Genomic DNA, 17,285 nt, shown 5'->3' with positions numbered 1-17,285 from the left:
GACACTTTCAACGTTCTTGAAATTTTCAGTATTGACCGACCTTCATGTCTTAATGTAAAGATGGACTGTAGTTTCTCTTTTTGCTTATTTGAGCTTTTCTTGCTATAATATGGACTTGGTCTTTTACCAAATTGGGATATCTTCTGTATACCAACCCATACCTTGTCACAACATAACTGATTGGCTGAAATGCATTAAGAAGGAAAGAAATTCCACAAATTAACTTTTAACAAGGCACACCTGTTAATTGAAAAGCATTCCAGGTGACTACCTCATGAAGCTGGTTGAGATAATGCCAAGAGTGTGCACAGCTGTCATCAAGGAAAACTACATGATTCCATATGTGTTATATGTGTTATTTCATAGTTTTGATGTCTTCACTATTATACTACAATGTAGAAAATAGTAATAAAGAAAGAAAAACCCTTGAATGAGTAGGTGTGCCCAAACGTTTGGTACTGTATAATGTGAATGGCCCATATGTTTGAAAATGTTTTTGATATTATTTTTAGGATATATCGCCCTACACTAACTGAAAGCATGGCTAGAGCGTGGGCAGGTTTCAGTGTGCCTGTGAAGTGAACATTGCAGCCTTGAAGTGTGTGTGTGGTATATGTGTGTGTCTCCATGTCTGTCTTGGTTTGTGAAAGTGTCTCGCTTCAAGCTTCTGTTTTGGTGTGTTGGGGTATGTCTGTTTTTAACGTCACCTTTGAAGCGGATGTTTCAGTGTATTTGTATGTTTCCAACCCTTCTCTCTCTCTGTGTCTTTCCGTCTAAGACTCGAAGACGGTGATAACTCGCTGTGCATGTCTCTGACCTTTTTGTTTCTTACACAGATAAAGGCTCCTGCCTTCTTTATAGGCTGTCTGTGGCACGGTGTCACACCCTGGCCCCTTGGTGAGCCAAGGCTCTTTGTAGAAGTGTCAGATTAGCACTAAGGTTTAGGCTCTTTTGAAATCCATACAGGATGCCAGTGCCCTCTGGTCACACCTGAGAAATCCCCTCCCTGCCTTTAGGAAAGTTGAAGAGGATTCATTTTCTAAAGTAAAAAAAATAAAAGTGAGAAAAAAGTCAAGCATGTGTTGTTCTCAGCCATTGAGTGTGATTGACTGTGGCTGCGTGGGTTGGTGTAGCTGATGTTGTTTGTTCGTGAGATGTGTGTTGGTGAGTCGTAATACTGTAGAAAATTACAATATTACATCTGGGCTTCTGCATTAAGACACATTGATCACAAACTGTCATACATCCTATTTTTGATCATGATTTATAGATTATGTAGGCTCAGGCTGTGGGAACTGTGAAACGTGCTGGATCAGGCTTCGTCGCTCTTCATTCTCAGGGGGTGTTCAAAATGGCAGCCTATTCCCTTTATACTACTTTCGATTAGGGTGCCGTTCGGGATGTACCTTCAGTGCCAATAGGAGGTGAAGCTTAGGGCTTTTTTTTTTTAGATCATGTTCTCTCTCTCTCAAAATTCAAAGGGGCTTTATTGGCATGGGAAACTTGTTAACATTGCCAAAGCAAGTATGGAGCTCTGTGGTCATACATTTGACAGGAGGTTAGGACGTGCAGCTCAGTCTCCACCTCATTTTGTGGGCAGTGTGCACCAAGCCTGCATTCTCTCGAGCCAGGTCTGCCTATAGCGGCCTCTCTCAGTAGCAAGGCTATGCTCACTGAGTCTGTACATAGTCAGACTCAGGCCCTTCTTGCCTTGTCTCTTAGATTGTTCATTGCCTTGTGGAAGTTACCGGTGGTGTTGTTTTGGCTGAGGTAGGTGAAATTCTTTGTGCTCTAGGGAAACTGTTTCTTGATAGAATATCTATTTATTTTCTTGGCTTCTGGACCTTTTTTGGAACACCATTTTTTCTTACTAAGATTCACTGACACAGTCTGTGCAGAAGGTATAGGTGCTGCTGTGGGCCCTTCTTGGTTGGGATCAGAAACAGTAGATCATCTGCAAACAGTAGACATTTGATTTCCAAGTCCAGTAGGGTGAGGCCGGGTGCTGCAGACAGTTCAAGTGCCCTCGCCAAGTCATTGACACACAGTGCATTCAGAAAGTATTCAGACCCCTTGACTTTTTCCAGATGTTATGTTACAGCCTTATTCTAAAATAATACCCGATAATGACAAAGTGAAAATAGGTTTTAGAAGTTTTTGCAAATGCAAAAAATAAAAAAAACATCTGAAATGTCTTATTTACATAAGTATTCAGACCCTTTGCTATGAGACTCGAAATTGATTTAAGGCACATCCTGTTTCCATTGATCATCCTTGAGGTGTTTCAATAACTTGATTGGAGTCCACCTGTGGTAAATTCAATTGATTGGACATTATTTGTAAAGGTGCACACCTGTGTAGATAAGGTACCACAGTTGACAGTACATGTCAGATCAAAAACCAAGCCATGAGGTTGAAGGAATTATCCTTAGAGCTCCGAGACAGGATTGTGTCGAGGCACAGATCTGGGGAAGTTTACCAAAACATCCCCAAGAACACAGTGGCCTCCATCATTCTTAAATGGAAGAAGCTTGGAACCACCAAGACTCTTCCTTGAGTGGTCCGCCTGACCAAACTGAGCAATCGGGGGAGAAGGGCCTTGGTCAGGGAGGTGTCCAAGAACACGATGGTCACTTTGACAGAGCTCTAGAGATCCTCTGTGGAGATGTGAGAACATTCTCTGCAGCACTCCACCAATCAGGCCAGGTGGAAGCCAATCCTCAGTAAAAGGGGGAAAAGAGGATGCCTAGTCAGTTGTACAACTGAATGCCTTCAACTGAAATGTGTCTTCCGCATTTAACCCAACCCCTCTGAATCAGAGAGGTGTGGGGGGGCTGCCTTAATCGATATCCATGTCTTCAGCGCCCGGGGAACAGTGGGTTAACTGCCTTGCTCATGGGCAGAATGACAGATTTTTACCTTGTCAGCTCGGGGATTCGATCGAGCAACCTTTCTGTTACTGGCCCAACACTCTAACCACTAGGCTACAAAAGCACATGACATCCTGCTTGGAGTTTTCCAAAGGGCACCTAAAGAACTTTGACCTTGAGAAACAAAATTCTCTGGTCTGTTGAAACCTTGACCTGAATGCAAAGCGTCACATCTGGAGGAAACCTGGCACCATCCTTACGGTGAAGCATGGTGGTGGCAGCATCATGCTGTGGAGGTGTTTTTCTTCAGCAGGGACTGGGAGACTAGTCAGGATTGAGGGAAAGATGAACGAAGCAAAGTACAGAGAGATCCTTTATGACAATCTGCTCCAGATTGCTCAGGATCTCAGATTGGGGTGAAGGTTCACCTTCCAACAGGACAACTGCCAGGTCGCAGTTGTAAATTAGAACTTGTTCTCAACTAGCCTACCTGGTAAAATAAAGGGGAATATATATATATATATATATATATATATATATATATATATATATATATATATATATATATATATATATATATATATATATATATATATATATATATATATATATATATATATATATATATATATATATATATATATAATTAAATATTTTAACTGACCCTAAGCGCACAGCCAAGACAACGCAGGAGTGGCTTTGAGACAAGTCCTTGAGTGGCCAAGCAGGAGCCTGGACCAACCCAATCAAACATCTCTGGAGAGACATGAAAACAGCTGTGCAGCGATGCTCTCCATCCAACCTGACGGAACTTGAGAGGATCTGCAGAGAATAATGGGAGAAACTCCCCAAATACTGGTGTGCCAAACTTGTAGCTTTACCCAAGGGGACTCAAGGCTGTAATCACTGTCAAAGATGCTTCAACAAAGTACCGAGTAAAGGGTCTGAATACTTATTTCAGTTTTTATTTTATTTTATACATTTGCAAAAATGTCTATAAAAGCTGTCTTTTCTTTCTCATTATGGAGTATTGTGTGTACATTGATGAGATTAAACTTTTTATTACATTTTAGAATAAGGCTGTAACATAACAAAATGTGGAAAATGTCAAGGGGTTTGAGTACTTTCCAAATGCACTGTATACACTGAACATAAATATAAACACAACATAAAGTGTTGGTCCCATGTCTGATAAGCTGCAATAAAATTTCCCAGAAATGCTCCATACTCACAGAAAGCTTATTTCTCTCATTCTGTGCACAATTTCTTGTTCACCAACAGGGATGTAAAATTTCTCCTTTGCCAAGATAATCCATCCACCTGACAGGTGTGGTATATCATGGTACAGGTGCACCTTGTGCTGGAGACAATAAAATGCTACTCTGAAATGTGCAGTTTTATCACACAACACAATACCACAGATGTCTCAGGTTTTGAGTGAGCATGCAATTGGCATGCTGACTGCTGGAATGTCCACCAGAGCTTTTGCCAGATAATTTAATGTTAATTTCTCTACCATTTCTCTCCATCGTAGTTTTAGATCATTTGGCAGTACGTCCAACCGGCCCCACGACCGCAGACCACGTGTAACCATGCCAACCTAGGACCTCCGTATCTGGCTTTTTCACCTGCGGGATTGTCTGAGACCAGCCACCCTGGCAGTTGATGAAACTATGGGATTGCACAACTGAGGAATTTCTGCACAAACTGTCAGAAACCGTCTCAGGGAAGCTCATCTGTGTGCTCGTCATCCTCACCAGGGTCTAGACATATCTGCAGTTCGGAGTCGTAACCATGCTCACCTTCCATGTCCACCTGCATGCTGGAGAAGTCTGCTCTTCACAGATTAAACTGTACCGGTTTCAACTGTACTGGGCAGTACGGCGTCATGTGGGTGAGCGGTTTGCTGATGTCAACGTTGTGAACAGAGTTCTCCATGGTGGGGTTATGATGTGGGAAGGCATAAGCTTCGGACAACAAACACCATTGCATTTTATCGATGGCAATTTGAATGCACAGCGATAACGTGACGAGATACTGAGGCCCAATGTTGTGCCATTCATTCACCACCAACACGATAATGCACAGCCCCATGTCGCAAGGATCTGTTCACAATTACTGGAAGCTGAAAATATCCCAGTTCTTCTATGGCCTTGATACTCACCAGACATATCACCCATTTGAGCAAGTTTGGGATGCTCTGGATCGACGTGTGAGACCGCGTGTTCCAGTTCCCACCAATATCCAGCAACTTCGCACAGCTATTGAAGAGGAGTGGGACAACATTCCACAGGCCACAATCAACAGGCTGATTAACTCTATACGAAGGAGATGTCACACTGCATAAGGCAAATGGTGGTTTTTTGATCCACGCCCCTAATTTTTTTTAAAGATATCTGTGACCAACAGATGTATATCTGTATTCCCAGTCATGTGGCCTAATTTATTTATTTATTTATTTAAATTGACTGATTTCCTTCAATTAACTGTGACTCATTAAAATCCTTAAAATTGTTGCATGTTGCTTTTATATATTTATTCAGTGCCTTATAGTGTATATGTTGAAGCTGCATCCCTGTCTCACTCCACAGCTCTGAGGAAACACCCCCCAACACCACTTTCCATCAGTTTATATAGCAGACCCTTGTGCCAAATTGTGTCTAAAGCTTTTTTGAAATCAACAAAGCATGAGCAGACTACGCGACTGTCTTGGTGTGCTTGGACCATGTTAGTTTGTTGGTGATGTGGATACCAAGGAACTTGGAGGTCTCAAACGGCTCCACTACAGCCCCGTCAATGAGAATTGGGGCGTGCTCGGTCCTCCTTTTTCCTGTAGTCCACAATCAACTCCTTTTGTCTTGATCACGTTGAGGAAGGCTTCTTAACAGCCTTACCCCCAAGCCAAAAGACTCCTGAACATATAATCAGATGGCTACCCAGACTCTTTGCATTGCCCCCCCCCCCCCCCCCCCCCCCATTTCTACGTAGCTGCTACTCTGTTATTATCTATGCATAGTCACTTTAATAAATCTACCTATAAGTACATTTTACCTCAATTACCTCGACACCGGTGCCCCCGCACATTGTCTCTGTACATAGCCTCGCTATTGTTATTTTACTGCTGCTCTTTAATTATTTGCTACTTTTCCCTCTTACTTTTTTTTAGGTATTTTCTGCATCGTTGGTTATGGGCTAGTAAGTAAGCATTTCACTGTTGTATTCGGTGCATGTGACAAATAAAATTAGATTTTGATTCAATTTTTGTTTTTCAATATGGGTGTACAGGTTCACTCCTCTTTCCTTTCTCTTTTCTCTCTTGTCCTCCCTCCCTCCCCTCTCTCTTCCACTTTCTATCGGCTTCCTTCCTCTCTGCAGAGGACAAGACTTCTTATGTTTCCTCATAAATATTTGAGCAGAAACCCGACACTTTCTGCTGTCCAACAAATCAAATCCTTCTCTCTCTTTACCGCCTCCTTTGTTGATGCCTTTGTTCTCCCAGTTGTGACCTTCTGGCGTGAGATTGATTTTCAGGTCCTTGAGGTGATTTGTGATTTTTGGGGGGGTGCAATTTCACTCTTTCCGAGTCCATAATAACCCAGTGGAGTAACGGGTCGCTTTAGTGGTGTGACCTCCTTGCTGCAAGTGTCTCTCAGATTACATTTCTATCCCTAATGTTTTCTATAAAGACAGGGAGAGAGAGACTTGCCCTCTCGTGTCTCTGTAGTTATCCTCTCTGGCAGAGCTGTTTTGTATGGTCTACATATTACCGAGGCTTAAGGACATGATCACCTTTCACAACCGTTTGCTCTATAACAATCCACAATTTGCATTGTAAAGTGGAGAAAAATAAAACTACCTCCTCCAGGGTAACACATACACACATAGTGAATCTTGATTGGCTTACTGCTGTGTAGCCCAGTGCAGCCTATAAGTTAACCCAGAGCAGAATTCCAGTGTTCCTGGCAGCCCTGACTACCCCTCTCCTCTACCAAGAATCCCCTCCACTAGAGTTACTGTTTACCATATCCCTCTGTGATGAGAGAGGAAGGATGATGGGGTCCTGCATCCCAGATGGCACCCTATTCCCTATATAGTTCACTACTTTTGACCAGAGCTCACACATGCAAATGCACAAACACTCGCTTGCGCACGAAAACACACAGTTTATCTTGCTTTGCTGCTTCTTTGATTTCTGTATATCTATAGATGAACACATCACTCCCACGAAGGCTCTAGTATTCTGTATATCTATAGATGAACACATCACTCCCACGAAGGCTCTAGTATTCTGTATATCTATAGATGAACACATCACTCCCACGAAGGCTCTAGTATTCTGTATATCTATAGATGAACACATCACTCCCACGAAGGCTCTAGTATTCTGTATATCTATAGATGAACACATCACTCCCACGAAGGCTCTAGTATTCTGTATATCTATAGATGAACACATCACTCCCACGAAGGCTCTAGTATTCTGTATATCTATAGATGAACACATCACTCCCACGAAGGCTCTAGTATTCTGTATATCTATAGATGAACACATCACTCCCACGAAGACGCTTTGATTTCTGTATATCTATAAATAAACACATCACTTCCACGAAGGCTCTAGTTTCCTGTATATAAATAAACACATCACTCCAATGAAGGCTCTAGTGATGTTTTCTGTAAATCTATAAATAAACATCACTCCCACGAAGGCTCTAGTTTTCTGTATATCTATAAATAAACACATCACTCCCACGAAGGCTCTAGTTTTCTGCCTGTATGTGAAAACGGTCATCTTATAACACTAAAGGCAGTGTTGATGCATCATTCTGTTTACAAAGGGAAGGCACTATTGCTTCGGTGCGCGTCCTCCTGAAGATGAGTTTTGGTGTGCGTGCGCGCGCATCCTCCTGAAGATGAGTTGTGGTGTGCGTGCGTGTCGCTATGCTCCTATACCCAAAGTGAAAAGGGCAGCTTGTGCTCATCAAGACAATGCTCTTCTATTTTTGCCTCCTGTGTTCTGTCTTTCTCTCTCCGCTTCCCTCCCTTTCCTCTTTCCTAGAACAGAGGACAAAACACAATTTTCTCTGAATGAGCCTAAAGAAGGGAGAGGCATGAACGGACAGAGAGAGCGAGCGAGAGAGAGAGAGTCTGTGTTTTTAGTGAGGAGCCTGGTTTCATCAACACAATACGGACAGCTGCAGGTCTGGAAGGACTCACACACACACTGAAGGCAAAGTTCCTCAAAGTTCTCATTATACATACACTCCAATGTTTAAACCGAGTCCAAAATTTCCCTCAGACTTATTTTAATATCGCAAAAAAATAATGCTTTTGGTTTTTATGAATTTTGGGAAGTTCATGTCACAACAAAGAAAAGGTGACTGTGTGACACACCCTGGATGGAAATAAAGATGCAGCTAGCTAGTGTCTACTGAAGTCATGGCTCCCATGGCAACAGGCCCTGAACAAGGGCTGTGCTTATTTATTTTGGGGTGAGTCACTCAGTCACACAACACCACACCAGACCAGACAGATGACATGACTACTGTCTTAAGAATAAACAGTGCATGGGGAGCGAGAGACACAAAGGCTACATACATTGGCAGTGTCTGAAATGGCACCCTATTCTCTAGTGCAGCCATCGAGATGTGTTCTTTGCTTGCGTCCCAAATGACACCCTATTCCCTTTATAGTGCATTACATTAGACCAGAGCCCCGGGACCCTTTTCACTATATAGTACACTACTTTTGACCAGAGCTCTATACTGGACCCTGGTCTAAAGTAGTGCACCTCATAGGGAATAGAGTGGTATTTGGGACGCCACCCTTGAGTCGACCCTGAGACTGGATCCATGTATTATGAAAGAGGATTAAATATGTAAAGGAGCTTCTCATCCAGGAGTGAAGATGGTCCAAGCCATCAAGATCCAGACAGAAGTCCTGAATAATACATGGTGTTGCTTTGCTGTTTTTTTTTGTATATCTACAGTGTCTGTACCCCAAATGGCTCACTAGTAGTGTGTGATCTATATAGTGCACTACTTCTGACCAGGACCAATGGATTGGGGGCCAAAAGTAGTGCAATGCCACTGCTTTTACTATAAGTGAATTATGTCTATAAGAAATCTAACATGTGTCAAATAAATTATATCCAGCTCAGGACTCCAGCTATGCATTTAGTTATCTAAGTGGCTAGATGTCAAGTTCAAGCTTCTTGGTTACAGCAGAGACATTCAATCCCCTCCTCGATCAAGATCCTTGTTGCCTAAATTGTTTTGAGCAACAACAAAAAATACATATATATATATAATTGTATGTTTTATTTTATGAAACATAAAACAATTTTCATTAAATTATATATATAATTTTGTCTTTTTTTGTTGTTGTACAAATATATACAGTTAAAGTCGGAAGTTTACATACCTCTTAGCCAAATATATTTAAACTCCTTTTTTTCACAATTTCTGACATTTAATCAGAGTAAAAATTCTCTGTCTTAGGTCAGTTAGGATCACCACTAGAGAGAATGATTTAGTTCAGCTTTTATTTCTTTCATCCCATTCCCAGTGGGTCAGAAGTTTACATACACTCAATTAGTATTTGGTAGCATTGCCTTTAATTTTTTTAACTTGTTTCAAAACGTTTCGAGGAGCCTTCCACAAGCTTCCCACAATAAGTTGGGTGAATTTTGGCCCATTCCTCCTGACAGAGCTGGTGTAACTGAGTCAGTTTGTAGGTCTCCTTGCTCGCACACGCTTTTTCAGTTCTGCCCACAAATTTTCTATAGGATTGAGTTCAGGGCTTTGTGATGGCCGCTCCAATACCTTGACTTTGTTGTCGTTAAGCCATCGTTAAGCCTTGAAATGCATCCACAGGTACACCTCCAATTGACTCAAATGATGTCAATTAGCCTGTCAGAAGCTTCTAAAGCCATGACATAATTTACTTGACTTTTGCAAAGTGTTTAAAGGCACAGTCAACTAAGTTTACGTAAACTTCTGACCCACTGGAATTGTGGTACAGTGAATTATAAGTGAAATAATCTGTCTGTAAACAATTGTTGGAAAAATTACTTGTGTCATGCACAAAGTAGATGTCCTTACCGACTTGCCAAAACTATAGTTTGTTAACAAGAAATTTGTGGAGTGGTTGAAAAACGAGTTTTAATGACTCCAACCTAAGTGTATGTAAACTTCAGACTTCAACTGTATATATTTAAACTATTCAGACCCATTCCATTTGTCCAAATTGTGTTGCGTTATAGACTTATTAAAAAAAATGTAATCGTGTTAAAAATAAAAAACTGATACCTTATTACATAAGTATTCAGACCCTTTGCTATGAGACTCGAAATTAAGCTCAGGTGCATCCTATTTCCATTGATCATCCTTAAGATATTTCTACAACTTGATTGGAGTCCAATCGATTGATTGTACATGATTTGGAAAGGCACACACCTGTCTATATAAAGTTCCACAGTTGACAGTGCATATCAGAGCAAAAACCAAGCCATGAGGTCGAAGGAATTGTCCGTAGAGCTCAGAGACAGGATTGTGTCAGCACAGATATAGGGAAGGGTACCAAAAAATGTCTGCAGAATTTAAGGTCCCCAAGAACACAGTGCCCTCCATCATTCTTAAATGGAAGAAGTTTGTATCCACCAAGACTTTTCCTTGAGCTGGCTGAACTGAGCATTCGGGGAGAAGTGCCTTGGTCAGACAGGTGACCACGATTCTGATGTTTCCTCTGACAGAGCTTCAGAGCTTCTCCGTTGAGATGGGAGAACCTCCTAGAAGGACAACCATCTCTGCAGCACTCCACCAGTTAGGCCTTTATGGTAGATGGAAACCACTCCTCAGTAAAAGATGGAATGGAGAAAAGTACAGCGACAACAGAACAACGACCCTAAGCGCACAGCCAAGACAACACAGGAATGGCTTCGGGACAATTCTCAATGTCCTTGAGTGGCCCAGCCAGAGCCCAAACTTGAACCCGATCATCTCTGGAGAGACCTAAAAATAGCTGTGCAGCGATGCTCCCCATCCAAACTGACATAACTTGAGAGTATCTCCTGAGAAGAATGGGAGAAACTCCCCAAATAAAGGTGTGCCAAGCATGTAGCGTCATACCCAAGAAGACTCAAGGCTGTAATCGCTGTCAAAGGTGCTTCAACAAAGTACTGAGTAAAGGGTCTGGATACTTATGTAAATGTGATATTTTCATTATAATTTTTTTGTCATTATGGGGTAATGTTTGTAGGTTTATGAGGGAAAACAATCTAATCAATTTTAATATGAGGCTGTAACGTAAAAAAATGTGGATTTTGTTTGTTGTTGTATATACAGTATAAGTACCAGTCAAAAGTTTGGACACTACTCATTCAAGGGTTTTTCTTTATTTTTACTATTTGTATACATTGTAGAATAATAGTGAAGACATCAAAACTATGAAATAAGACATTGAATCATGTAGTAACCCCAGAAAATGTTAAACAAATCAAAAAAGATGTTATATTTGAGATTCTTCAAAGTAGCCACCCTTTGCGTTGATGACAGCTTTGCACACTCTTGGCATTCTCTCAACCAGCTTCATGAGGTAGTCACCTGGAATGCATTTCAATTAACAGGTGCGCCTTGTTAGTAGTGAATTTGTGGAATTTCTTTCCTTAATGCCTTTTAGCCAATCAGTTGTTTTGAGAAGGTAGGGTTGGTATACAGAAGATAGCCCTATTTGGTAAAATATTAAGTCATATTATGGCAAGAACAACTCAAATAAGCAAAGAGAAATGACAGTCCATTACATTTAAGACATGAAGGTCAGTCAATCTGGAGAATTTCAAGAACTTTGAAAGTGTCTTCAAGTGCAGTTGCAAAAACTATCAAGCACCATGATGAAACTGGCTCTCATGAGGACCACAACAGGAAAGGAAGACCCAGAGTTACCTCTGCCGCAGAGGATAAGTTCAAACCAGCCTCAGAAATTGCAGCCCAAATAAATGCTTCATGGTGTTCAAGTAACAGACACACCTCAACATCAACTGTTCAGAGGAGACTGTGTGAATCGGACTTTCATGCTCGTATTGCTGTGAAGAAACCACTGCTAAAGGACATCAATAATAAGAAGAGACTTGCTTGGGTCAAGAAACACGAGCAGTGGACATTACACCAGTGGAAATCTGTCCTTTGGTCTGATAAGTCCAAATTTGAGATTTTTGGTTCCAACCGCTGTGTCTTTGTGAAATGTAGAGTAGGTGAAGAGATGATCTCCGCATGTGTGGTTCCCACCATGAAGCATGGAGGAGGAGGTGTGATGGTTTGGCATTGCTTTGCTGGAAACACTGTCAGTGATTTATTTAGAATTGGAAGCACACTTAACCAGCATGGCTGCCACAGCATTCTGCAGCGTTACGCCATCGTATCTGGTTTGCGCTTAGTGGGACCATAATTAGTTTTTTAACATGACAATGACCCAACACACCTCCAGGCTGTTTACAGGCTATTTGACAAAGGAGAGTGATGACCTGGCCTCCACAATCACCTGACCTCAACCCAATTGAAATGGTTTGGGATAAGTTGGACCGCTGAGTGAAGGAAAAGCAGCCAACAAGTGCTCAGCATATGTGGGAACTCCTTCAAGACAGTTGGAAAATCATTCCATGTGAAGCTGGTTGAGAGAATGCGAAGAGTGTGCGAAGTTGTCATCAAGTTAAAAGGTGGCTACTTTGTAGAATCTAAAATCTAAATATATTTTGATTTGTTGAAAAATAAATGGGTTACTACTTTATTCCATATGTGTTATTTCATAGTTTTGATGTCTCACTATTATTCTACAATGTAAAAATGTAAAATAAAGAAAAACACTTGAATGAGTAGGTGTGGACAAACCTTTGACTGGTAATGTATATAATTGTTTTATATAATAAAAAATAATAATAGCGCCACTTGCTAGCTAATACTGTATATCCCTGTATGGTACAGAAATGGTACGACTGTATGAAAATCTGAAAATCTGGATACCGCCCAACACTAGGAAGTGCTGCCTGCCTCAGAAGTCTGTCCGGTCCTCTGGACTTCTCTGAGTGGAGACAGCAGCTTAACCAGTCTTGTCTTAGAAAGCCAGGGAAGATATAATTCTCTCTCTCTCTCTCTCTCTCTCTCTCTCTCTCTCTCCCCCTTTCTCTCTCCCTCTCTCTCTCTCCCCCTTTCTCTCTCTCTCCCCCTCTCTCTCTCTCTCTCTATGTGTCTGTCTGCGAGGTGTATATGTGATTTTGTGAGGTGTATATGTGGAATTGTATGTCCTTGCCTGCTAATGCTCCTCAAGCCTGTAACACCTCTGATGCTGCCTGCCATGTATGTCACACCGCTGCTCTCATCACCAAGAGCCAAGCACGACACACAACCTGGCCACTGGAGATAAGCTGCTGAGGCTGGGTTCAGTAGCAACACCTGCTGAGGTTGGGTTCAGGAGCAACAACTGCTGAGGTTGTGTTCATTAGCCACACCTGCTGAGGTTGGGTTCATTAGCCACACCTGCTGAGGTTGGGTTCAGTAGCAACAACTGCTGAGGTTGGGTTCATGAGCAACAACTGCTGAGGTTGGGTACAGTAGCAACAACTGCTGAGGTTGGGTTCAGTAGCAACACCTGCTGAGGTTGGGTTCAGGAGCAACACCTGCTGAGGTTGGGTTCAGTAGCAACACCTGCTGAGGTTGGGTTCAGGAGCAACACCTGCTGAGGTTGGGTTCAGTAGCAACACCTGCTGAGGTTGGGTTCAGGAGCAACACCTGCTGAGGTTGGGTTCAGGAGCAACACCTGCTGAGGTTGGGTTCAGGAGCAACACCTGCTGAGGTTGGGTTCAGGAGCAACACCTGCTGAGGTTGTTATGAATTCTATTCTAATCTATTGTAGTCTGTTCTACTCTATGCTGTCCATTCACTAACATGACCTCCTCTGTCTGTTTCTCTCCCTCCAGGTTTGGATGAGAGCTCTTCAGCAGTGAGACAGTGAGAGGCACCTCCACACCCCCTCCACCGCCATCATGCCACCGCCCTCCGATATCGTCAAGGTGGCCATCGAGTGGCCGGGGGCCTTCCCAAAGCTCATGGAGATAGACCAGGTCAGTGCCCGATGAAAAAGAGGGGCCAATTTCCCAATAATAATAAGCAGTACTACTTTCACCTATTGTCTCAAAACCATTGGTGACAATCCTACGCATTGCTAGTCCTTTGCCTGACTCAGATTAGTGCAGACGTCAGTTGCACTCATAGAGCCTAGTTTTCCGGACCTAGATTCTCAATTGAGCATGCTTTTTAGTCCAGGACAAGGCTTAATAATGTTATGTTATAATTAAGCAATAAGGCAGGAGGGGGTGTGGTATATGGCCAATATACCACGGCTAAGGGCTATTCTTATCCAAAACACAATGTGGAGTGCCTGGATACAGCCGTTAGCTGTGGTATATTGGCCATATACCACAAACCCCAGAGCTTTATTGCTATTATAAACTGGTTACCAACGTAATTAGAGCAGTACAAATACATGAATGCACTCCTGCCGTCAATGGCTCTTAGTGGTTAGGAAGATGAAGAATTCACCTAGTGTGCATCCCAAATGGTACTCTATTCCCTTTATTGTGCACGACATTTGACCAGGACTCATAGGGTGCCATTTGGGATGCAACCATCAAGGTAATGCAGAAATCAGTCAGGATCAGGGTTTGTCACCTCTATTTCACCTCTATCTCCTACTGTACCCCTGAGCTAGTAGTTTACCCTGGGTGGCTGCAACACAGCACAGTAATCCTTTGTTGTGGATTATAATGTACACATCCACTGATGTAAAGGGCAATGTACACAAGGTGTCCTGTCACACGTTCGATGTGAAATGTGAGACACCTATAGCACAAATTACACCTCTAGGTATATCATCTCTGTAAATGTAATTGTTACTCTGTTACTGACAATGTACACTGTCATGGAGTTAGGTGCTACTGAGAGATGCATGCATTTTCAGCCAAGCTGTTTTAACTGTGAAAACATGCCCACACTTCTTTCTCTTCCTCCCTCTCTCGACTCTCCTCCCTCCCCTCTCCTCCCTCTTTCTCTCCTCTGTGTGGCCTCTGTTTGCAGCCTAGGCCCTGCAGAATATTCCTGCCTGCCTCTATTGCTGACTGAGTCACCCAATGAATGTGTTAAAGCAGCCAGCTCAGTGCTCTGGAGCCCATTGAGACGAGCAGCCAGCTCACTGCTCTGGAGCTTATTGAGACTAGCAGCCAGCTCAGTGCTCTGGAGCCCATTGAGACGAGCAGCCAGCTCAGTGCTCTGGAGCCCATTGAGACTAGCAGCCAGCTCAGTGCTCTGGAGCCCATTGAGACTAGCAGCGAGCTCAGTGCTCTGGAGCTCATTGAGACTAGAGCCTCTACAGAGTGAGCTGCTGCCTCTCTATCACATAGCAACACTGTGTGTGTGTGTGTGTGTAACTCTGCTGCTCTACCCAAACATTTGTTTTTTAGTGTCTGAGAATTGATCTGTGTACAGCACATGCTAAAGAGAGAGAAATAGCTACTGTAGCTCTGAGAGGCTGGTGAGGATGCTCTAGACAGGGAGAGAGAGGGTGGAGGTAGAGATAGAGGGGGGTGATAGCAAGACTGATAGAGAGTGGGGAGGTAGAGAGAGAGGGGGGAGGTAGGGCAAGAGAGAGAGGTAGTGAGGTAGAGGGGGAGGTAGCGAGGTAAAGAGAGGGGAGAGGTAGCGAGAGAGGGGGAGGTAGAGAGAGGGAGGAGAGAGAGGGGGAGGTAGCGAGGTAGAGAGGGAGGAGGTAGAGAGGGAGGAGGTAGCGAGGTAGAGAGGGAGGAGGTAGCGAGGTAGAGAGAAGGAGGAGGTAGCGAGGTAGAGAGAAGGAGGAGGTAGCGAGGTAGAGAGAAGGAGGAGGTAGCGAGAGGGAGGAGGTAGCGAGGTAGCGAGAGGGAGGAGGTAGCGAGAGGGAGGAGGTAGCGAGAGGGAGGAGGTAGCGAGAGGGAGGAGGTAGCGAGAGGGAGGAGGTAGCGAGGTAGAGAGAAGGAGGAGGTAGCGAGAGGGAGGAGGTAGCGAGGTAGCGAGAGGGAGGAGGTAGCGAGGTAGCGAGAGGGAGGAGGTAGCGAGAGGGAGGAGGTAGCGAGAGGGAGGAGGTAGCGAGAGGGAGGAGGTAGCGAGGTAGAGAGAGGGAGGAGGTAGCGAGGTAGAGAGAGGGAGGAGGTAGCGAGGTAGAGAGAGGGAGGAGGTAGAGAGAGGGAGGAGGTAGCGAGGTAGAGAGAGGGGAGGTAGCGAGGTTGAAAGAGGGAGGAGGTAGCGAGGTTGAAAGAGGGAGGAGGTAGCGAGGTTGAAAGAGGGAGGAGGTAGCGAGGTTGAAAGAGGGAGGAGGTAGCGAGGTTGAAAGAGGGAGGAGGTAGCGAGGTTGAAAGAGGGAGGAGGTAGCGAGGTTGAAAGAGGGAGGAGGTAGCGAGGTTGAAAGAGGGAGGAGGTAGCGAGGTTGAAAGAGGGAGGAGGTAGCGAGGTTGAAAGAGGGAGGAGGTAGCGAGGTTGAAAGAGGGAGGAGGTAGCGAGGTTGAAAGAGGGAGGAGATAGAGAGAGGAAAGAGGTAGCGAGGTAGAGAGAGGAAAGAGGTAGAGAGAGGAAAGAGGTAGCGAGGTAGAGAGAGGAAAGAGGTAGCGAGGTAGAGAGAAGGAGAAAGTAGCGAGGTAGAGAGAAGGAGAAGGCAACGAAGTAGAGAGAGGGAGGAGGTTTGCTAGGTAGAGAGAGGGAGGAGGTAACGGGGTAGAGAGAAGGAGAAGGTAGTGAGGTAGAGAGAGGGAGGAGGTAGAGAGAAGGAGGAGGTAGCGAGGTAGAGAGAGGGAGGAGTTTAGCGAGGTAGAGAGAGGGATGATGTAGCGAGGTAGAGCGAGGGATGATGTAGCGACATAGAGCGAGGGAGGAGGTAGCGAGGTAGAGAGAGGGAGGAGGTAGCGAGGTAAAGAGAGGGAGGAGGTAGCGAGGTAGAGAGAAGGAGGAGGTAGCGAGAGGGAGGAGGTAGCAAGGTTGAGAGAGGTAGAGGGGTGGGGGAGGTGGAGAGGGGGGTTAGGGGAGAGAGAGAGGGAGGAGGTAGAGTGAGAGAGGGTGGGGGAGGTAGAGAGAGGGGGAGGGGGTGGGGAGAGAGGGGGAGGTAAGGAGAGAGAGGGGGGAGGTAGAGAGAAAGAGAGGGGAGGGGGAGGTAGGGTGGGGGGGTAGAGTGAGAGGGAGGGGCTGTAGAGTGAGGGAGGGGGCAGGTAGAGGGAGGGGGAGGTAGAGCGACTGAGCGAGGGAGGAATAGAACTGCTTGAAGCCTTGGTAAGGGTACAGGAGGATAGGGAGAGAAGAGGTGTGTGTGTGTGTGTGTGTGCATGCAGTGTTACAGAGTGCCCCCTCT

The 17,285-nt window shown here is 44.2% G+C and overlaps 1 protein-coding gene across 10 annotated transcripts in view; it reads left to right on the top strand.

The window, feature by feature from the left end:
• Positions 1 to 17,285, top strand: part of LOC110488032 (engulfment and cell motility protein 1) — a 212,112-nt gene that overhangs the window by 63,107 nt on the left and 131,720 nt on the right. For all 10 annotated transcript variants that reach the window (XM_036970712.2, XM_036970713.2, XM_036970710.2 and 7 more), the window contains one exon: positions 13,840 to 13,983. In XM_036970712.2, the coding sequence (XP_036826607.1) occupies positions 13,906 to 13,983 (78 nt within the window). In that variant the 5' untranslated portion in view covers positions 13,840 to 13,905. The remainder of the gene's footprint in view (positions 1 to 13,839; positions 13,984 to 17,285) is intronic.

This window comes from Oncorhynchus mykiss, chromosome 30 (assembly GCF_057628025.1).
Source record: "Oncorhynchus mykiss isolate SJ-2025 chromosome 30, ASM5762802v1, whole genome shotgun sequence".
Taxonomy (NCBI): Eukaryota; Metazoa; Chordata; class Actinopteri; order Salmoniformes; family Salmonidae; genus Oncorhynchus; species Oncorhynchus mykiss.
This window is presented reverse-complemented; position numbering and strand designations above follow the sequence as displayed.